The sequence below is a fragment of the Aegilops tauschii genome, chromosome 3 (assembly GCF_002575655.3).
Source record: "Aegilops tauschii subsp. strangulata cultivar AL8/78 chromosome 3, Aet v6.0, whole genome shotgun sequence".
In the NCBI taxonomy this organism is placed as follows: Eukaryota; Viridiplantae; Streptophyta; class Magnoliopsida; order Poales; family Poaceae; genus Aegilops; species Aegilops tauschii.
Window position 1 is genome coordinate 5,196,872 of NC_053037.3, and position 22,640 is coordinate 5,219,511.

Here is a 22,640-nt window from a genome sequence, read left to right on the forward strand (position 1 = left end):
GTGGAGCCCGCGGTCGGACTGCAGCAGAACGGTCGTGCAAGGAAGAGGGGGAGCGCGACAGCTCACCCGCCCATCTCTAAGGTGTGAAACCTGAGAGCATCTCCAGCCGCGCCCCCAACAGGCCCTCCTCAGGCGTTTTTGCCGCGCCGCCGCCGAAAAAACGGCCCAATCGCCCCCCCCCCCCCCCCCCGAAGCCCGTTTTTCGCCGGCTCGGGCCGAAACTGGTGTCGGCGGACCCAGGCAGAACCCGGCGCCCTGGGGGGCGCCTGGGGCGCTGGCACAAGCGAAAAGGGCGCGTGGGTCCGCCCTGTCGGCAAGTCGAGCGCCTCTTCCCGCCGTTTCTTCCCGCTTTTCCCCCACTTCCCTCCCATTTTCTCCTTTCCTCCCGCCAATCTCCCTCCCGCTCGCCTCCCAGCCGGCCGCCATGCCACCGAAGAAGTACGTCGTCCCCCGCGCTGCGGCAACCGCGACCGCCTCCGTCGCCCAGCCGAAGCAGAGGAAGCCGAGGGCGCCGCCGTCCAAGCCACCGGGCATGCCAAACGCCGAGTGAAGGGCGGAAGTTCAGCGACGGGAGGCTGTCACCGCCGACCGGCGGAACAGGGCCATCGCCAAGAAGGCCCGTGACAACGCGGCACGCGCGGCTGCGGCTGCCGCTTCGGCGGACCAAGCCGAGGCCGAGGCGACTCGCGCGGGGATGATGAATCCACCCGGCAGCCACGCCCAGTACGCTCCCTGGGGCCAGCAAAGCGTCGGCTCTCCGTCGCCGCAGCCATGGGGATCGCCCTCGCCGGGCTACGCCGACGGGGACGCGCAGGGTGGGTTCAACCCAAACGTCACCTTTCCCCATGGACACCCGGCCCAGCGCACGCCCTCGCCCTCCTTCGCCGGCGTGCAGTACCCTCCATACAACTACTCGCCGCCCGCCTACGTCTCCTCCCCGACGCCACCTCTCCGCCATTGCGCGCTGCCCTTCTCGCACCTCGGCGACACCGAGGAGACCGAGGGCGACATGGACGACATCATCGCGGCAGGTTCGGCCGCGGCCGCCGTGTCTCCCGGGTTCGTCACCCCGGACGAGACGGTGGATCTCAGCGGCGACATGGACGGCGAGCTCGGCTACGTCTACGACGAGGAGGAGCAGGGGCAGGAGGACGACGACGACGAGGAGGAGGAAGAGGAGGAGGAGCCGGCGACTATTCCGGCGAAGAAGCGCAAGAAGAAGAAGTGGACGGCCAGGTCTAGCGAGCCGCGCATCAAGTGGGCGTCCAAGGAGGAGGAATGCCTCGCCGAAGCATGAAAAGTCGTCTGCCTTGACCCGACCACCGGCACGAACCAGAGCATCGAGATGTACTGGGAGCGCATCAAGGCCGAGTTCGACGAGCGCAAGTTCGTCAACCCCTACTTCAAAGGCGTCTACATGCAGCGCGGCTTGAAGGCGATGGCGAACCATTGGGAGCGTATCCAGGGGGCGTGCAACAAATGGCATGGGGTCGTCGAGGAGGTCGCGGCTCGCCTGGAGAGCGGCGCCAGCGTTGAGGATCAGGTATGCCACGCCGCTCTCCCGCCTCTCTTCGCCGTGTGCGCCCGCCAACTGTTTGTTCCTTCGCGCAGTTGCTGCGCATGTTCGCCCTGTACCGGCAGAGTAACAGCGACGCCGAATTCAAGTACCTCCATGTTTACAAGCGCATTGACAAGTGCGAGAAGTGGGCGGAAGTCCGGCGCACCCTCGACAAGGCCAAGGATACCTACAAGCCGGACGCGCCGACTCCTGGCGCGTCAGAAGGGCGGCCGGACGGCAACAAAGGTGCCAAGAAGGGGAAACACGCCGACGCGGCCACCGCCCGAGTGCAGGAGTCCATCGAGCATTGCCTCGCCGACACGCAGGCCCGGGCCGTCCTTCGTGAAGATAAGACCGTGGCGCGGTGGTCGGCGTTGATGTCGAGCAGCGCCGTCAAGCTCGACCTACTCCGGACCAGCGTCGCCGCGAAGAAGAGAAACACCGACCTGGCTTTCATGCTGGGCGGGGCGGACATGCTCCAGAGCACCAACGAGGCGGTCAAGGCGTAGTACTTGGTGGAGCGCGACCTCATCCTGAACCAGCTTCCCTCGACGACGCCTCCGACGCCGACGCCCCAAGCCCGAGCGATGATGCCGCCGAGACTCCCCGCAGCATAGAAGCCACGCCGACGCCGCCAAGCACGAAGACCCCGCCAAACCCGCGCACACCGACTCCGCCGACGCCGGAGGCCGACCTCGCCGTCTGATGCGCACGCGCGTCCTTTCTGCTTTTTGTACGCCGAACTTTTCATCGATCGCCGAACTGTGGCGTCTATTTTGTGAGCGGGAATGACTACGTTTGAATTTGCCGCGGGTTGGGGGGCGGCGCCTGAGGGCGTGGCTGGGAGCTAGGTCGCCCGCAGGCCGCTCTTTTTCGGCGCCCTGGGGGGCTGAACGGCTGGAGATGCTCTGAGATGATATGGCATCGTTGGTCAAGAAGGGCGACGTTGCTCATCTCCAAGCTGTGCTGAAATGGCCCTCCTTACCTGACTGATTCCATGGCCACTTGAGATTTGAGAAGATGCTTCAGCGGTTCCCTGATGCAGCTGCTTGGGGGCAAGTTGCACCTCAAGCGGGCGGCAATGGCACACTCCTATAGATTTGTCTAGCAGCGGCAGGGCAGCGTCTGAGGCAAAGACAAAGCAGAGGAAGCAGAGCAAAATGTAACTGACGAAACTGAAGGCGGGAAAGGCTTGCGTTTTATCGATGATGTTACATCTAATCTAACTCAATCATCAGTCTCATCTTCCCAGACCACAAACTAGAGCAGAGCCGGAGTTAGTAAGGGACGCAATCGATCTGGCCGGTGGAACCCTCAACCGTACGGCAGCAGAGCGGCCGCCCGCACCGCGGCTGATGTAGCCGCCGGCGCCGGCGCAAGGAGGAGCGCCAGAGGTCACACGCCGCCAGCATTGATGCAGACACAGGTTGCAGCAACCTGGAAACTGAAGGACGTCGAGCAACGTTCACAGTTCAGACATCAGACCCCTTGTTGCAGGGCATCCCCTTCTAGTGCTGGAGGATCTCTCGAGTCTTCAACACTCCGTGGAGCACCATAAGGCTCGCAGCGATGAACAACGACCTGCCATTGGTGCATCCCGGCAAATCGCATCGGCAACATTCAGCTTCATCAGCCCCCATTAGCTGATTACCCTCCATGACCTCTGAATCCTTGATCCTTGGCTCACACATTACTGCTAATCATCTGTTATCACAGAGTCGTCCAGTGCAGCGCATGCCAAAGTTGCCATAACTCATAAGGTACATAGACTGCATACGCATTACAGGATATAGGTACAAGAGACAAATGTACTGACAAATACAATCAGGTTTTGATAAACGAACAACTATTGAGTCCAAATGGAAAAGAATAAATGCTAAGTCTCTCGTCTGCCAAATGTTTGGGAAAATGAAGTTTGGAAACAACAGGAATAAACACGACATACAATTGGTTGAAGCAATTATACAAATTTAGGCGACAGTATGACACTGCACGGCTACGGCAATGAGAGAATGATAAATATTAAAGCTTCATTGAGCTACTCCACAACTTCTTCGATCTCACTTGTCCCGTTGCAGCTAGCAGTGGCCTCCCTCTGATGAAGGCCTCCCTCTTGTGTGTCTTCTTCTTCTTCTTTTACAATCTCAGTCATCTTACTGGAACTAGCAACTCTGTTCTCTTGAAAAACCTCAGTCTTCATGTTGCAGATACCATTTTTCTCCTCTTCAGCAATGCACAGAGTGAGCTCGTTCTGGTGCTCCTTACACTCACTTTTCACAGCTTCAGTTGTCTCCTTGACGCCCTTGTTGGTTGCATACCATTTGGAGTACCGGAGAGTGACCTTTTGAAGGCTTAGGAGGTGGCTGATGCCCATATGTTCTTCACTGGCTGATCCAGCGTACAGCTTGAGCTCAACATGTTCCAGCTTTGGCATAGCTCCTTCCTCAAAGACCACCCTAGGCATTCGGAAATCAACGTAGAACCTCTCAAGTTTTGCAAACCCCACATAGCTGATGTGTATCATTTTTGTTGGGAGGACTTCAAGCCGCACGATGAGGCTCTGCAACCTAGGCAGCTTTCCGAGTATCTTCAGATCATCCTCTTCTAGCTTGCAGACCCTGATATCAAGCATACCAAGATGTAGCCCTGCATGACCAGTTGGAACCTTCAAGAATCTTAGCACAGAATGTTTCTTCCAGTAGTCGAGATATTTGTATCCTGATGATGACTGTACTGTGCTCAATCTGAAATCACTATAAACTGCCAGGGAACTCTTCTTGATGGATTTGTTGAGGGAATAAAGCAGAGCATTGTACATTCTTGTGTCTTCCTGTCCATCACTTGACACTACTGCAATCTCTTTCAGATAAGGGAGCTCACCAAGTTCCTTCAGAGAGGATGACGAGCATTTCCTCAAATCAATGGTGCCCAGTTGCTGCAGTGATGTCATCTTCCCAAATCCATCAGGTAACTTCACTCCTTCACAGGATTCATTGTCACCGATAAGCAGATAGACTAGCCTTGTGAGCCGGACAACTTCATCAGGTAAATCCTTGACTCCTGACTTCCTTGCATCGAGAGTCTTTAGACGCAGAAGTTTTCCAATTTGTGGTGGGAGCTGGGTGATTTGAGTCCCTCCTACATCTAGGCCTTCCAAACATTGTAGATTGCCAATTTCTGGTGGGAGCTCATTGATTTGCGTCTTTGCAAGGCACAACTGCTTCAACAGGACCATACTGCATATGTACTCCACATCAGCTCTCTCAATGCTCTTGCAGCCTTCTAAATCCAAAAGTCGTATACCTTCAAAGTGCCTAAGCAGACTCCGGTTTGCATGACCAAAAACAGTCAAGGAGCGAACACCATGAGACGCCATAATTGGTAGCTCATTTAGAATTTCTGAATCCGGACAGTTAATAGAGAGGTGAACCAAAGCAGATCGGAAACCTCCCAGCCGGTTAAAATATTTCACTGAATAATTATTTTTTAGATCAAGTGAAGCAGCAAAGTTCTCATCTGTGGCTATGGCTTCAAGGAGGCCGTGCATCATAGGGTGGATATGGTAGCTTATTGCCTCACCATTGTTGTTGCATTCCAGGGGATGAATAACATTCCTATTGACGAGTTGGTCCAAGCAGTGGCTTGCTGCCTCCTCTCGACTAATCTCCCGACTAAGCCTGACCTCATATTCTTTTGGTGATCCAATCAACTTAGTCTCCTGAGTAACAATCCCTTCCGCGACCAATTTTTTCACCAGCCGGTCTCTTATAATCGGGAGAGCCCCGGGGAATATACTCAAGCACAGTAAGCAAGTCTTCAGAAGTGGGGAAAGTTCATAGTAGCTAAATGATAATATCCTTAGCATCTCCTCCCGACAGGGATCTTCTGCCAAGGCATGACCAATAGAACTGAGCAAGACATGCCATTCATCCACTGATTTGACCCGCTGATCACTAGCCAACATACCAGCCATAGTTTTTTTGAAGGTCATACCAGCCGTAGTAATGATGGCTAAAGGTACCCCGCCACATTTCTTCAAGATATCAATAGATACTTGTTCATATTCGTGAGGAAATCCACACCTAGAAGAGAATATTATACTATAAAAGAGTTTTTTGGAGTCATCATCAGACAGAGGTTCCATTTGATAAATTGAGTCGTTAGAAGACGAGCAACATGCTTCAGATACACTGAGTATGCGGGTTGTAGTGATTATTCTGCTGCCAGGACAGTTAAATCCAGAGAAAGCAAGCTTGATAGTTTCCCACACTGTTTTATCCCATATGTCATCTATAACGATGAGGTACCTGTACAAATTGTGAGAGCATCAGAGAAATATTAGATACGATACCACTGAGCGGACGACAGTGGCCGGCCGAACGACACACGACACAGGATTGAACGGTGTTGTCCCCTTTTGCCCTGCGCATGGACGGCTTGATGTGCACCATCGTGCGAAAATCGTCCAAAGTATATCGTGTGTGTAACAGCGTTCGATTAGATATGCATGAGAAAAATAAGGTAGCATGTTTTTGTGTGTGTTTAAACGAGCAAAGGTGAATGCATGCCAAAAAAAATATTCCACTCGAAATGAATAGGGAAAAGGATGCAAAGCAGAATGCATTCCAAACTCAGGGATCCAAGGGTGGAAAATACAGAAATTGCTGGATGAGAACCGCGTAGCAATACATTGGGAGTTAATTCGATATATACGACTGCTAACTTTGCGTATTCGAAACATACCACTGCAAAAGAACTTATGAAAAATGCTCTTTTTAAAAAAAAAACCCTGACCTCTGCATCAATCAATGCATATAGTCATCTTTATTAATTATTAAATAAAGGTCTGACAAGAATATACATCAAGCCACCCGAAGCCACCACTCACACATACAAACTCGATAAATATGGAGCATTCTCACTCCCCATATCTAAAACCAGTGTGGTCGCTGATACATCCACATAACGTATCGGAACCAACAGCCGGTGCAGCAGACCTAAAGCGTACACCACATGCACATGTCTTAGAAGTCGCCATCATCATCGAACTGTCGACCCACTTTGAGGAGAGAGATTCGCAGCATCCTTACCAGTCCGACCATCCGTCGACTCCACCACGGTGCCCTTGGGCACCACCGCCCTGCGCTCGTCCATCTAGACTCAAAGACTCTGGAAGATATGTCGTGTGTAGCATCTGCCGAACAAGTATGACACAGCATAGCACGAGGCATGACTTGACATCTCCACCGAAGCTCCGTGCAAGACGAAGCGGCTCCACCTCCTTCCTCTGTCTTCCAGTGCTGCTCCACAAACAATGCTCCCAAGAGAGAAGCAACACCGCAGTACCGCCATCGTTCGATCTGGAAGACCGGATCCTAGTGTTTTCCCCGGAGCAGCACGAGTGGGTCGACAGTAGTTACACGACGATGCCTTCATCAAGGTAACGACGCAGAATGCTGCCATCGCCTGCTGTCGGCTTTGTTTTCACCGGCAACTGTGTCTCCCCGACTCGCAGCCGGGACTAGATGACGGATCTCGAGATCTGACCACCCAGACTCAGGCTGAACACCTCCGACGAAGGAAATGGCAACCACCACAAGTCTCAGGGCCACCGCTCGTCCGTCGGGAGGACGTCGCCGCCGTTGTGCCGCCGAACCATGCGCCCGCCGACGCCGCCCCTTGGATAGGCCACCCCGCATCAGCCATCCCCGAGCAGCGGAGAAAAGGGGCCCGCCGCTGGCCACCGCGAGGGGCTTTGCCCCAGGGTTCTGGCTAGCGGCGAGGGTCAGGAAGGGCAGGGAGGAAGGGAGGGGAGGGAGGCGCGCGCCGCCGCCCGAGTCGCCCGCGGGAGGGATGACGCGGAGGCTCAGATGCGAACTGGGAGGAGAGCAAAAAAATGCTATGACCAACACCTGGATACTAGTTAAATGCCATTGTGGCAGTGGCATATATCGATATTTATTGCAGTGACGTTTTTCACAAGTCGTTTTTTGCAATGCCATTTTTTGGGTACGCGAAGTTGGAGTGGCATATATCGACTACATCTAGAGTTTGGCGCTTTGCCCTCAGGAATGACAGAGTGCCGAATCTCTACTTTTCGCTTGATTTGTCATTTCGCCGTTTTGATTTATCATTCGTTGGAACAACGGAAATTATTCATGCACTTGGAACAACGGAAATTATTCATGCACTTGTATTCTTAGAACTGCAATAAATTCTGCTGCTCATACACCTCTAATGCCCATGTCTAATATAGTTGTATTTGCTAATTAAATTGGCGTGGTTGACACAATGGAAGCTGTTATCCTTAATCCATCAATGTAAACTTGTAATCTATACGTCATTACTGTTGCATGCCACAACAAAAAGGAAAAACACTCATCAGCGTAAGATTAGCAAGGGATGTGTACCTTTTGTTCTCAAGGAGTTGACCAAGTTTTTGGATGAGCTGTTGTTCGTCCAGCATGGAGAGTTGATTTCCATACATGCCGAGATCAAGGATGATATCCATGAAAACCTTCTTCACGTTAGCATTCGGACCGGCTGGAACGAAAGCTATGCAGTCGAAACCACTCTTGATCTTGTCATACACCCTTTTGACCAGAGTAGTTTTGCCCAGTCCTCCAAATCCAACAACTGAGACTATCTTTAGCTTTTTGCTGGGCACATTGTCCCCATCTGACACTAACTTCATGAGCTCTAGAAAGTTTTTCCCATCAATGCCGACAAGTTGTTTCTCATCTTTGTACAGAGCTGCCAAACGAGGATCTATAGGCACTGGGGCTCTGTAAATTTTAACAATATCACGAAGCCCGTACCGGTCACATCGATCGGCGGCCTCTTGGATTCGAACCTTGATGTCCTTGATTGTGTCCGCTATCTCATCGCGAAGCTTGCGTTTCTTGAACCAACTGCACTTCTTTTCCATGGGCCCCGTAGAGCCTTGAAAGTCGGGGACTCCCATAAGAAGCTTGTCGAGGATAACCTCTATGATGTACGACAGCTGCCTGACCTCCCCTGCCCAGACCTTGACCGGCTCGCCGAGCTGATCCCGCGGAACCTCCGCCGCCTTCCAAAGGGCAGCGTACATGCTCTCCATCTCGCAGGAGAGAAACTGGACGTCATGCCTGACGCTCGCCCGCAGCTTGTACTTCCCGTTGAGGAGCTCGTCTAGCTTGTGGAGCAGGGATCCTATAGCGCCCGTTGCCACATCCATGGCTCGCTCTCTCTGAATTGCCTGCCTTGAACAAATCACAAGGAGCTAATTTATTGGCCGGCTAGTACAATCAAAGTCGCCGGCCAGGGTAGGATTGCTGATAAAGTCAAGCTATCATACCGCTAGCTCCTCGTCCGCGCGGGCTCCGGGCGGCCGGGTGCTGGCTAGCCGTCGACGGTGTCCTGATCTGACCAGTAGATCGCTGGAGGTTCTGTTCCGACCAGGTGAAATGGTGTGAAATTACGAAAGTACCCCCTTCCGCCGGGCTCCTCCGCCGTCCGCGTCTCCGGCGTCCTTCCCCGCCGTGGACCGAAGCTCCACGCCGGCCGCCCTTCCCCGCCGAGGCCCGAAGCTCCCTCGCCGGCCGCCCTTCCCCGCGGTGGTCCGCAGCTCCCTTGCCGGCCGCCCTTCCCCGCCGCGGTCCGCAGCTCCCTCGCCGGCTGCCTGCTCCGCCGCAGCTTCGGATCCTTCCCTGCTGGCCACAAATCCCTCGCCGGCCGCCTCCCCCCACTCCAATCAAGAGCTCGAGGTCAGCCCTGCGCTGTCCACTTCTGCTGCTCCTCTCCTCTCTGTATTGGGCTTGATTCTTGCTGCTCCTCTTCTCATCCCGGACAGCGCAGAGAATCTGCAATTGATCCAAAAACCAGGTCAATTGATGTCAAATTGATTAACTAAATCATCCAGAAACAAGAATGATAAGTCCATATGCTACTGTTGATCCCAAGACCGGAATGACAAGTCCAGGTGTTTCTCAATTGAGGAATTTGATTAACTAAATCATCCAAAAACCAGAATGATAAGGCCACATGCTACTGTTGATCCCAAGTTTGATGCATATCAATTGTTGTATGAGTTCTCCAAATGAACAGGAGTACTCCTCTATTTTGATATGAAATCACCATGATAGGTCCACATGCTACTGTTGTCAACATGATAAAAAGTTTCAGTTAGTTACCTCTAAAACTACTCCTAATTAACTGAAGAAGAGAAGAGAAGAGGAGTTGTACTCCAGATGGAGAAACCACAGCAGTAGTACACCACTCCTAATTAACTGAACAAGATCTTGAGCCTCTTGCCTTTTGCCAATACATACTCCAGCAATCTTCGGTTTACACTGATTTACTCCAGTTAAATTCAGCAAAGCACATAACAATAATGTTAAGCTACTGGAAATTCCAAAACAGTAAAGTTCCAATTTAAGCTACTGCAATCTGGCTTTGTATCTGCACTTTTGTGGTGATGCAGAGACCATCTCAGTGCATCAACAAAATTCAGTGCATCAACTCCATGTACTCGAGTACTTTTTCTGTGAAATACAGTGCATCTACTGGAAACAAAATCCAGTTAATTTCCAGCAACTACTCCTAATGCAAACAAGATTCACCTAGCAAGGTTTATTTGACATGGAGTAGTTTATTTCATAGAGTAAACATTAGCACTATTTGACAGTAAAAGGTTTTAGCTAATTTGAATTAACTGAAAGCAGCAGTACATCATTTTTATTGACAGTAAAATGTTGAAAGAAACAGAAATATCAGTACAATAGCTAGATTACACTATCAGTACACTAGCAGTAAAATGTTCATTTACTTTCAGTAAACAAATATTCAAGCAGATTTGATTGTCCTACTCCTGCAGATCACCAAGCATCTTGTTTAATCCAGCTAATTAACTGAAACTTGCACTAAACTACTGCTGTCCCACACTACTGCAAGTGCTATACTACTTCAAGTGTTAAATTAACTGGAACACTAAGCTCCAAGATTACTGCACCAAGTCAAATTTAAACACCAAGATTGCTGAAAGCATCAGCAAGCTAACTGGAGTAGTTCAAGATACTGAATCTTGGTTTTAACTAAACAGTATTTATACTCCCCTTTCATTTAAATAGTCCAGTATATACACAGTCAAGTTGTTGGAGCAGCCATTTACTGAACACTGACTAACTCCAGTACATACACCGTCAAGTTGTTGGAGCAAGCTAACTGGAGTAGTTCAAGAACACTGACTTTCATTTAAAGCCAGTTTACTCACCTAACAAGATAGCAAAAGCAAATCATCTGGCTTACTCACGAAAAGTTCAATATACTCTAGGGATCATTAAGCAAATCATCTGCACTTTTGTGGTGATGCAGAGATCATTAAGCTACTGGAAAACCCAAAACAGTCAAGTTCCATTTAAGCTACCGGAGTACAGTACTGGAGTATGCTACTGGGGTACTGGAAATCCCACATTTCATTCAGATCGGGGCCAAACACCTAAAAAATCTCATCTTTTCTGCTGAGTATACCTTGATCTGGACGTCACAGCCGGCGGGATCTCCTCGATCTGGATGCACTTCCTCGCCGGCTTCTTCTTGTCATCCTCGCTGGCTTCCTCGGCGCCTCACTTGGTCTTGGCCTTGCCGGCGGCGCCGGGCTCGGACTAGGCCTCCCAGGTCGAAGCCGCCGTCGTTGGGGGAGGCGAGCTCTGCCTCGCACTTGAGCGCCCGGCCCTCGAGTGCTGTGGACGTATTTTGGGTGGAAGAGGACCCTTAGCTGTGGCACTCTACGGTTACAAAGAAGGCAGTCTTCAATGTTCGTATTGCTGTGCTAAATGATAAGCTGTGTATAATGTGAAGTATGATTTTAATATTATCAACCAAGAACAAATCGACATGCCCGATCATGTGTACAGGCTCACTACCTTGTGGGCCTCTGCACAGCTGGGTCCTATGTATCAGCTGGATGTAGTGCTAGTAGCTTAGGCCTCATTCGGTTTGAAAGACTTTTATAGGAGAAAAACATAGAAATAAGGATTCCAAAGAAAATTTTCTATATATACATTCGGTTTGTATGAAATGCGCACAGAAATTTCGTATAAATATTATTCATTTCCTGTGGTTTTGGAGGGAACTCAAAGCTCATTTTACGCATAGGAACGAGGCAAGTCAATTCCTTAGCATGTCAAGTGACATCCTATTAAATTTCTATACCACTTCTAATTCCTACATTCTGGTTTCCTTCAAACTGAATGAGCCCGTACAGTGTTAACCTGGCTGCTCTGGCAAGGGTCAGATCCCATCTTAGTTAACTGAGACGGCCACGGCGAAAGTAGCCTAGGATGCCACTTGGACTGCAGAGCCCCGGGTTAAACTACACTGCACCACCAATCTCCATGCGTCGTTTGCTTAAAGAAAAACAAGATTGGATTCCCGCTGCTCCCTGAGACCATGTGGACGTGGATCGGTTTATGTGACCATCCCTAAGTTCTAGGTATTCAAAAATATTAAATGTCTAAGCTCCAGGATAAGCGTGACGCTTTTGACACCCTTTCCATTGGTATTTGCAAATGGTCACCATGCTTGCAATGATGCCTAGGAGAAAGCGCAGTATTTTTGACGAAAAGGGGTCCCCGCCTCATTTTTTCTTAATTAAAACGAGGCAAAACAACGACCAGACCTGTTCACAGCGCTCGAGCCGCAACCAGGGTAGCTGAGCCAGACATAGCTACATAGTTCAACCGAAAGCGCCAAGGGAGGTGAAAGTCACAACCAAACAGAGTCCACAGCCAAACGATACCCGAGATCGCTCATGCTGAAGAGGCACTTCATCTTCACCTTCAAGTGTTGCACCTCGTCGGGCTCGACGCCTGCGATGACCATGTCGTCAACGTAGATGCCGACAACGAATAGCGTGTTTGCGGTCCCTCGCGAATACACGTCGAGCTCAAAGACGCTGCGGAGAAGCTAAGCGATGCGAGGGTAGCACCCAGCTTGGCGTTCCATGCTCTTGGGGCTTGTCGGACACCATACATGGCCCCATGTATCATGTACACACTCTGCTCATGGTTCCTGGCAACGAAGCCCTGCAGCTGGGTGACATACACCAGGTCGCCATTGAGGAACGCCGAATTGAGGTCTATGCGGCGCACCTCCCAGCCACGGCCAGCCATCAGGCTGGACGTGCCGAGCAAGCTTTTCGGCCCGCTCGTGGCCTGTTTAGGACCGGGCCATACGGTCTAGGACCGATAGAAAAGTTGTTTGGTCCGAGCTTTGAAAATCGGCCTGATAACACACCCCGTCCGGTCATGTTTTTAACCAAGCTGACCGAGAGGACCAACAAATACAGTCAACGCCGCCGCCGTTCCTCCTGGTAGAGGCCACCGGCGCTCTCTGGGTGAACCACCATGTCATCGAGCTTCCCTTCTCCTTCATTCCTCTCATCCCCGTGCACAGTAGCCTCTTTTATCCGCTCGTTGTCGCATCCATTTCAGTGCAGAGCACGCACAACCACCAGCGCAGAGCACGCAAGGCCATGGTGTTGGGGAACACAGTATTTAAAAAAAATTACCTACGATCATGCAAGATCTATCTAGGAGATGCATAGCAACGAGGGGGAGAGTGCGTCCACGTACCCTCGTAGACCGAAAGCGGAAGCGTTTAGTAACGCGGTTGATGTAGTCGAACGTCTTCACGATCCAACTAATGTCTACTACACAACCTTCTTCTTGTACACGTTGTTGGGCCTCCAAGTGCAGAGGTTTGTAGGACAGTACCAAATTTCCCTCAAGTGGATGACCTAAGATTTATCAATCCGTGGGAGGCGTATGATGAAGATGGTCTCTCTCAAACAACCCTGCAACCAAATAACAAAGAGTCTCTTGTGTCCCCAACACACCCAATACAATGATAAATTATATAGGTGCAGTAGTTCGGCGAAGAGATGGTGATACAAGTGTAATATGGATAGTAGATGTAGGTTTTTGTAATCTGAAAATATAAAAACAGCAAGGTAACTAATGATAAAAGTGAGCATATCCTCAATAAAAAAGATAAAAGTGAGCACAAACGGTATTGCAATGCTAGGAAACAAGGCCTAGGGTTCATACTTTCACTAGTGCAAGTTCTCTCAACAATAATAACATAATTGGATCATATAACAATCCCTCAACATGCAACAAAGAGTCACTCCAAAGTCACTAATAGCGGAGAACAAACGAAGAGATTATTGTAGGGTACGAAACCACCTCAAAGTTATCCTTTCTGATCGATCTATTCAACGGTCTGTAGTAAAATAACACGAAGCTATTCTTTCCGTTCGATCTATCATAGAGTTCGTACTAGAATAACACCTTAAGACACAAATCAACAAAAACCCTAATGTCACCTCAAGTATCCGTGGGTATGATTATACGATATGTATCACACAATCTCAGATTCATCTATTCAAACCAACACAAAGTACTTCAAAGAGTGCCCCAAAGTTTCTACCGGAGAGTCAAGACGAAAACGTGTGCCAACCCCTATGCATAGATTCCCAAGGTCACGGAACCCACAAGTTGATCACCAAAACATACATCAAGTGGATCAATAGAATACCCCAATGTCACCACGGGTATCCCACGCAAGACATACATCAAGTGTTCTCAAATCCTTAAAGACTCAATCCGATAAAATAACTTCAAAGGGAAAACTAAATCCATCACAAGAGAGTAGAGGGGAAGAAACACCATAAGATCCAATTATAATAGCAAAGCTCGCGATACATCAAGATCGTGCCAAATCAAGAACACGAGAGAGAGAGATCAAACACATAGCTACTGGTACATACCCTCAGCCCCGAGGGTGAACTACTCCCTCCTCGTCATGGAGACCGTTGGGATGATGAAGATGGCCACCGGTGAGGGATCCCCCCTCCGGCAGGGTGCCGGAACAGGGTCCCGATTGGTTTTTGGTGGCTACAGAGGCTTGCGGCGGCGGAACTCCTGATCTAGATTATGTTCTGGAAGTTTGAGTATATATAAGAGGTGTTGGCGTCGGGAACAAGTCAGGGGGGGTCTCTGAGGCGGCCACGAGGTAGGGGGCGCGCCCAAGGGGGTAGGGCGCGCCCCCCACCCTCGTGGGTGCCTCGGGACTCTTCTGGTCCATCTCCGATACTGCGTGGGCTTCTTCTGGTCAAAAAATAATCTCCGTGAAATTTCAGGTCAATTGGACTCCGTTTGGTTTTCCTTTTCTGCGATACTCAAAAACAAGGAAAAAACAGAAACTGTCACTGGGCTCTAGGTTAATAGGTTAGTCCCAAAAATCATATAAAATAGCATATAAATGCATATAAAACATCCTAGATGGATAATATAATAGCATGGAACAATCAAAAATTATAGATACGTTGGAAACGTATCACCAACCGATCCAAGCACCGAACATACGGCACCTCCCTGTTCATCACACGTTCGACACGATGACGTCCCTCGAGCTCTTGATCCAGTTGAGGACGAGGGAGAGTTCTAGGACAACGGCATGACGACGGTGATGATGAAGTTACCGGCGCAGGGCTTCGCCTAAGCACTACGACGATAGGATCGTGGTGTTAACTGTGGAAGGGGGCGCCGCACACGGCTAGGAACAATTGATATGTGTTCTAGGGGTGCCCTCCCCACGTATATAAAGGAGGGAGAGGGAGGGAGGCAGCCTAGGGCGCGCCCAACTATTAGGAATCCTACTTGGGCCCCTAGTCCAATTCGGTCCCCCCTATCATATTTGGACATGGGGGAAAGGAAGGACGGGGAAAGGAAGGAAGTAGGAGTCCTACTTCATACTTTCCTTTTCCTCCTCTCCTTTCCCTTTCCCCCCACGTAGCTGGCCCTATAGGGGGTGCACCAGCCCCTTGTGGGCTGGTGTGTTCCCTTACTTGGCCCATTAAGCCCATATCTTTGCCGGGGGTTGCCCGGAACCTCTTCCGGTGACCCGGTATCACCCAGAACACTTCCGGTGTCCAAATACCACCGTCCTATGTATGAATCGTTACCTCTCAACTATTTCGAGACTCCTCGTCATGTCCGTGATCTCATCCGGGACTCTGAACAAACTTCGGTCATCAAATCACATAACTCATAATACAAATCGTCATCGAATGTTAAGCGTGCAGACTCTACGGGTTCGAGAACTATGTAGACATGACCGAGACACATCTCCGGTCAGTAACCAATAGCGGAACCTGGATGCTCATGTTGGCTCCTACATATTCTATGAAGAGCTTTATCGGTCAAACCGCATAACAACATACGTTGTTCCCTTTGTCATCGGTATGTTACTTGCCCGAGATTCGATCGTCGCTATCATCATACCTAGTTCAATCTCGTTACTGGCAAGTCTCTTTACTCGTTCCGTAATACATCATCCCGCAACTAACTCATTAGTCACATTGCTTGCAAGGCTTATAGTGATGTGCATTACCGAGAGGGCCCAGAGATACCCCTCTCCGATACAAGGAGTGACAAATCCTAATCTCAATCTATGCCAACCCAACAAACACCTTCGGAGACATCTGTAGAGCATCTTTATAATCACACAGTTACGTTGTGACGTTTGATAGCACACAAGGTGTTCCTCCGGTATTCGGGAGTTGCATAATCTCATAGTCAGAGGAACATGTATAAGTCATGATGAAAGCAATAGCAATAAAACTAAACGATCATTATGCTAAGCTAACAGATGGGTCTTGTCCATCACGTCATTCTCTAATGATGTGATCCCATTCATCAAATGACAACACGTGTCTATGGTCAGGAAACATAACCATCTTTGATTAATGAGCTAGTCAAGTAGAGGCATACTAGGGACACTCTGTTTTGTCTATGTATTCACACATGTACTAAGTTTCTGGTTAATACAATTCTAGCATGAATAATAAACATTTATCATGATATAAGGAAATATAAATAACAACTTTATTATTGCCTCTAGGGCAAATTTCCTTCAGTCTCCCACTTGCACTAGAGTCAATAATCTAGTTCACATCGCCATGTGATTTAACACCAATAGTTCACATCGCCATGTGACTAATACCCAAAGGGTTTTACTAAAGTCAATAATCTAGTACACATCGCTATGTGATTAACACCCAAAGAGTACTAAGGTGTGATCAAGTTTTGCTTGTGGGAGAAGCTTAGTCAATGGGTCTGTCACATTCAGAGCCGTATGTATTTTGCAATTTTTCTATGTCTACAATACTCTGCATGGAGCTACTCTAGCTAATTGCTCCCACTTTTAATATGTATCCAGATTGAGACTCAGAATTATCCGGATCGGTGTAAAAGCTTGCATCGGCGTAACTCTTTACGACGAACTTTTTATCACCTCCATAACCGAGAAATATCTCCTTAGTCTTCTAATAATAATTTTGACCACTGTCAAGTGATCCACTCCTGGATCAATATCGTACCCCCTTGCCAAACTCATGGCAAGGTACACAATAGGTTTGGTACACAGCATAGCATACTTTATAGAACCTATGGCTGAGGCATAGGGAATGACTTTCATTCTCTTTCTATTTTCTGCCGTGGTCGTGTTTTGAGTCTTACTCAACTTTACACCTTGCAATACAGGCAAGAACTCCTTCTTTGACTGTTCCATTTTGAACTACTTCAAAAATCTTGTCAAGGTATGTACTCATTGAAAAATCTTATCAAGCGTCTTGATCTATCTCTATAGATCTTGATGCCCTATATGTAAGCAGCTTCACCGAGGTCTTTCTTTGAAAAACTCCTTTCAAATACTCCTTTATGCTCTCTAGAAAATTCTACATCATTTCTGATCAACAATATGTCATTCACATATACTTATCAGAAAGGTTGTAGTGCTCCCACTCACTTTCTTATAAATACAGGCTTCACCAAAAGTCCGTATAAAAACCATATTCTTTGATCACCTTATCAAAACGTATATTCTAACTCCGAGATGCTTGCACTAGTCCATAGATGGATCGCTGGAGCTTGCACACTTTTTTAGCACCTTTAGGATTGACAAAACCTTCTTGTTGCATCATATGCAACTCTTCTTTCAAAAATCCATTAAGGAATGTAGTTTTGACATCCACTTGCCAAATTTTATAAAATATGGCAATTGCTAACATGATTCGAGCAGACTTAAGCATCGCTACGAGTGAGAAAATCTTATCGTAGTCAACACCTTGAACTTGTCGAAAACTTTTTGTGACAATTTGAGCTTTGTAGATAGTAACACTACTATCAGCGTCCGTCTTCCTCTTGAAGATCCATTTATTCTCAATGGCTCACCGATCATCGGGCAAGTCAATCAAAGTCCATACCTTGTTCTCATACATGGATCACATCTCAGATTTCATGGCCTCAAGCCATTTCGCGGAATCTGGGCTCATCATCGCTTCCTCATAGTTCGTAGGTTTGTCATGGTCTAGTAACATGACTTCCAGAACAGGATTACCGTACCACTCTGGTGAGGACCGTACTCTGGTTGACCTACGAGGTTTTGTAGTAACTTGATCTGAAGTTTCATGAACATCATCATTAGCTTCCTCACTAATTGGTGTAGGAATCACTGGAACTGATTTCTATTATGAACTACTTTCCAATTCGGAAGAAGGTACAAGTACCTCATCAAGTTCTACATTCCTTCCACTCACTTCTTTCAAGAGAAACTTCTCTAGAAAGGATCCATTCTTAGCAACGAATATCTTGCCTTCGGATCTGTGATAGAAGGTGTACCCAACAGTTTCCTTTGGGTATCCTATGAAGACGCATTTCTCCGATTTGGGTTGAGCTTATCAGGTTGAAGCTTTTTCACATAAGCATCACAGCCCCAAACTTTAAGAAATGACAGCTTAGGTTTTTTGCTAAACCACAGTTTATATGGTGTCATCTCAACGGATTTAGATGGTGCCCTATTTAACGTGAATGCAGCTGTCTCTAATGCATAACCCCAAAATGATAGTGGTAAATCGGTAAGAGACATCATAGATCGCACCATCCAATAAAGTACGGTTACGACGTTCGGACACATCATTACGCTGTGGTGTTCCAGGTGGCGTGAGTTGTGAAACTTATTCCACATTGTTTTAGATGAAGGTCAAACTTCGTAACTCAAATATTCACCTCCGCGATCAGATCGTAGAAACTTTATTTTCTTGTTACGATGATTCTCCACTTCACTCTGAAATTCTTTAAACTTTTCAAATATTTCAGACTTGTGTTTCATTAAGTAGATATACTCATATCTGCTCAAATCATCTGTGAAGGTCGGAAAATAATGATACCCACCCTTTGGGCTGCTGAAAAGAGGCCTTTGGTCCCGATTGGTGGCACCAACCGGTACTAAAGGTTGCATTCGTCCCGGTTGCTGTCGCGAACCGGGACCAATGCTTCGTCTATATAACTAGCACTTGTGAAAATTTTCATTCAGTTCGTCTTCCCCGCCCCGACGACGCCGCCAGGCTGCCCCTCTGCGCCTCGCTGTTGCCGTCGTCGCCCCTGCCTCTGAAGCCGTCCCGCGGCGCCCAAACGCCGTCGCCGCCCCGCGCCCCCTGCCCCGACGCCTCCGGCCCTGCCTCCTCGTCGCCCGTCGCCGCGCCCCTCACCGTACGTCGTCGTCGCCGCGCCCTGCTTCCTCGTCGCCCGTCATCGCGCCCCTCACCGTCGCCGTCGCCGCGCCCCTTACCGTCGCCCCCGTGCCCTGCCTCCTCGTCGATCGCCGCCCCCTTGGGCAGTGAGCTCATATGAATTTTCCTAATTTAGATGTGTAGTTTAGATGTGTAGTTAATTGAGTTGTTGTAATTTGTTCATAAATGAATAAAAAAGTTAGAATTTTTTATGTTCATAGATTTTTTTGGTGATATTATTGTTGAACATGCAAATGTTTGTATGTTCATATATATGCAAAGAATATGTCAATTTTTTTCATAGAATTTTTATGATTTTTTCTGTTGTAATTTTGTTCATATAATTTTTATTTTGTTCATACAATTTTTATGATTTTTTTCTGTTGTAATTTTGTTCATAGAATTTTAATGATTTTCTTTTGTTCATAGAATTTTCTTTGTCAATTTATGTATATGTTCATATTGTGTATGTATAGGAAAATTGTGTATGATCAAAGTCATTTATGTATATGTTCATATTTAGAAGAAAAAGCAGGAGAGGAAAAAGGAAAATAAGAAGAGAAAGTGTTTAATATAATTAGTTAGAAAAATAATAGAACTAGTTAAACTAGTTTATTTTTAATTAGTAAGTACTACTTTATTTTATTTATAGTAAGTGCTTAGTAGTTGAACTAGTTGATTTAACTACTTTATTTTACTATATATAGAAGTAGTTTATTTTTAGTAAATACTACTTTATTTTAGTTATAATATGTTCTAAGTAGTTGAACTAGTTGATTTAGTAAAACTACTTTATTTTACTATAAAAAAGTTTATTTTTAGTAAGTACTACTTTATTTTATTTATAGTAAGTGCTTAGTAGTTGAACTAGTTGATTTAATAAAACTACTTTATTTTACTATAGAAGTAGTTTATTTTTAGCAAGAAAATTAATAGAACTAGTTTATTTTTTTAGTTCAAGCAATTATTCCCGCTTCGGCGTCGACGATGCCTATCCCGCTGTGACGCCCGGGTAATCAAGCTACAGTAACCCTCTACTAATGATGCCACGTCACCACTGTTATTGTTACTAAACTCACTCTGGTTCAAATCCCGTTCGAATTCAAAATTCGAAATCAAGTCAAACAATAAAAGTTTTCGAATATTGAAACTAAAATGTCCGGAGTGAACCAAATATTGCATAGGTAATTATGGTGGAGAAACCACACCTTCATAAAATGTTTAAATACTATCAGATGAATAAAACAGCAGCATAAATAATTATTTAAATACCTTTTGTAATTAATAAAATGTGAAACTAAATTATTTGAGGACTAGCCTTTTTGTGACAATGGCCTAAATAGAATTACTAAATTAGATGCCAAGTATACATTTTACACCAAAAAAACAATAGGAAACAAAGACAAAAACAGAAAAGAAAACTAACAAAAAAAAAGAAGGAAAAGAACCCCCTTGGGCTCCGGCCCAGCAGGCCATCAACCCCACTGGGCCAACCCACCAGGCCCAGCCGGCCACACCTTATCCCCTCACCCCCCCAGCCAAACCCTAACCTAACCTGTTGAGGATATAACCATTAGAGTTACCCGCCCAGGAAGGGCCGGGTTACGTCATAATGATCATCACATGAAGCCCAATACCAAGCTTGAGGATGGCGGATTAATAATGGGCTTAAGACCCGGAGGCGGCTTAAGGCCCATAGTGATAACCCGCCGTTATGGCAAGACTTGTAATGTAAGGCAAGAGTAGTTAAGAGTCCGAGCCGGATACTGTTATAAGCCGTCCAGGACTCTGAGAGCCGCGGGGCGTCAACCTCTCTATATAAAGGGACGACCCGGCGGCGGTTTAGGACGAGAGAGAACAGATCGAGAGCTGGGCATAGCGATTAAGCTCCCTGGTCATCGAAACCCTAAGCAATACCACCTCAACTGGACGTAGGCTTTTACCTTCACCGTAAGGGGCCGAACCAGTATAACCCTCGTGTTCCTTGTCCCGTTTAACCCCTTTAAGCTTCCTAGCTGCGATGGCTCCACGACTAAGTCCTAACATGAGGACATCTGCCGTGATAATTCCACGACAGTTGGCGCCCACCGTGGGGCTGGCGCACGGTGGATTTGAGTTCTTGAAGGGCAGCTTCGAAGGGCTCAAGGGATACGCTATGGGCCGGATGACCAAGAGTCGTCGCGGCAAGCTCTACATCGACGATGCAAATTGGGGCCCCAACGCCGGCTCAATTGAGTACGGGTACCGGGTCCCCTTCGGCGGAATCCATGTCTTTATTGGCAAGATTGGTGAGCCGGGCCCTGAGCCGGACCTCGGCGCCGATCTCATCGAGACTGCTCAACGTGCACGACCCGCCCGGACTTTGCCTGCCTTGAAGCGTGTTTTCGTGGGATGCGTCCATGGAGAGCTCTCTGAAGGATCTAGATCTGGTGATGAGACGACCGCTCGCTCTGACGGCGAGTCATCCACAGAGGAAACCGATTCGTTATACCAACTTCAAGATGGCAGGCTCAGGGGTTGTTCCGATGGCGACAGTATTCCGGACCCCTTAGAGCCGCCGAGTCGGGTTGGTATCTTCATGGCTGGCGCACAACCTGTTCAAAACCCCACCGCCGGGGCAGGAAGCCCTGTGCCCTCGCCGGCTCAGGTGCTGATGGATCTCACAGACAAGATGACGGCCCTGTTAACCGCTACGGTCGCCCCAGCGGATCAAGCTCAGCATGACACGGAGGTGGCACAGTTAAAGCTGGATCTAGCAAAAGCCAAGGAGGATCTAGCGGCGGAAGGGATCAGGATGGCTGCGGAGAGGGCGGCTCTCGACGCCCAGACTCAGCTGATTCAGGCACAGTCTTTCCGGCTCACGATGGATCAGAACGCGTCCAATGAGGTCATGAGAAGGAGGCATCAAAAGGCCCAATCTCGACTCCCTCCGGTTTACGATCCTCGAAACCTCTTCAACACGCCTGGGGCAGGGCCCAGTAACCCGCCAGAGGTCATGACGCCCGGGGTTGGAACGTCAATTCAGCCCCAAGTGATGGGGCCTCCCCAGGTGAACGCTGCCCCGCCTCAGTATGTGCCAATACCACCGGGTTATTATGCCAACCCGTTGGAAAACATGGTTGCCGCGGCGGCGCGACTGGCGGCTCTCCCAATCGATGGCGACTCTCCAACGGCGGTTGAAACCCGCTGGGTCAGAGAACTCCTTCAGACGGCTATGGCGCAGCAGGAGGCATATTCTTATAGCCGGGACAGGATTCATTCAACCCCTCGTCCAGGCCGGAGCCCGAGTTATAGCAGACACATGGTCTCAGCGACCGGCTCAAGCAACGTCCGACGCAATGACTTACCTCCTGGCCACGGCCCGGCTTATCTGACGGCTCATAACGGAGCCTTCCATGCGGTAGATCAAGACAGGGCACGGCAAGAGGCGGAGCAGGCGCCTCAGTTGACGGCTTACCAGCCACCCCCGGC

At 48.5% G+C, this 22,640-nt stretch overlaps 1 protein-coding gene across 4 annotated transcripts; it reads right to left on the reverse strand.

Annotated features, from left to right (window-relative positions):
* Positions 1-3,314: 3,314 nt before the first annotated feature.
* On the reverse strand, positions 3,315-11,374 carry LOC109776708 (disease resistance protein PIK5-NP). Of its 4 annotated transcripts, none has more exons than XM_073509776.1 (4): positions 11,066-11,374; positions 7,969-9,399; positions 6,649-6,858; positions 3,315-5,865 (listed from the first exon to the last, which is right to left on the reverse strand). In XM_073509776.1, the coding sequence occupies exons 2-4, from the start codon at positions 8,772-8,774 to the stop codon at positions 3,597-3,599; spliced, it is 3,285 nt and encodes a 1,094-aa protein (XP_073365877.1). In that variant the 5' UTR covers positions 8,775-9,399; positions 11,066-11,374; the 3' UTR covers positions 3,315-3,596. The 4 variants fall into 4 exon arrangements, with proteins under 4 accessions (XP_073365877.1, XP_073365875.1, XP_073365876.1 ...); XM_073509774.1 differs by lacking the exon at positions 6,649-6,858 and having other exon boundaries at positions 7,969-8,795; positions 8,895-9,399; positions 11,066-11,366; XM_073509775.1 differs by lacking the exon at positions 6,649-6,858 and having other exon boundaries at positions 7,969-8,799; positions 8,895-9,399; positions 11,066-11,366.
* Between the last annotated feature and the right edge of the window lie 11,266 nt (positions 11,375-22,640).

Excerpts from the sequence above, each read along its gene's own strand:
- LOC109776708 (XM_073509776.1), bottom strand. The coding sequence starts at position 8,774 with ATGGATGTGGCAACGGGCGCTATAGGATCCCTGCTCCACAAGCTAGAC. Across the intron at positions 6,859-7,968 it reads CAACTCCTTGAGAACAAAAG|CACTGGAAGACAGAGGAAGG; the intron begins GTACACATCCCT and ends TTTGTGGAGCAG. Across the intron at positions 5,866-6,648 it reads GTCGACGGATGGTCGGACTG|GTACCTCATCGTTATAGATG; the intron begins GTAAGGATGCTG and ends CAATTTGTACAG.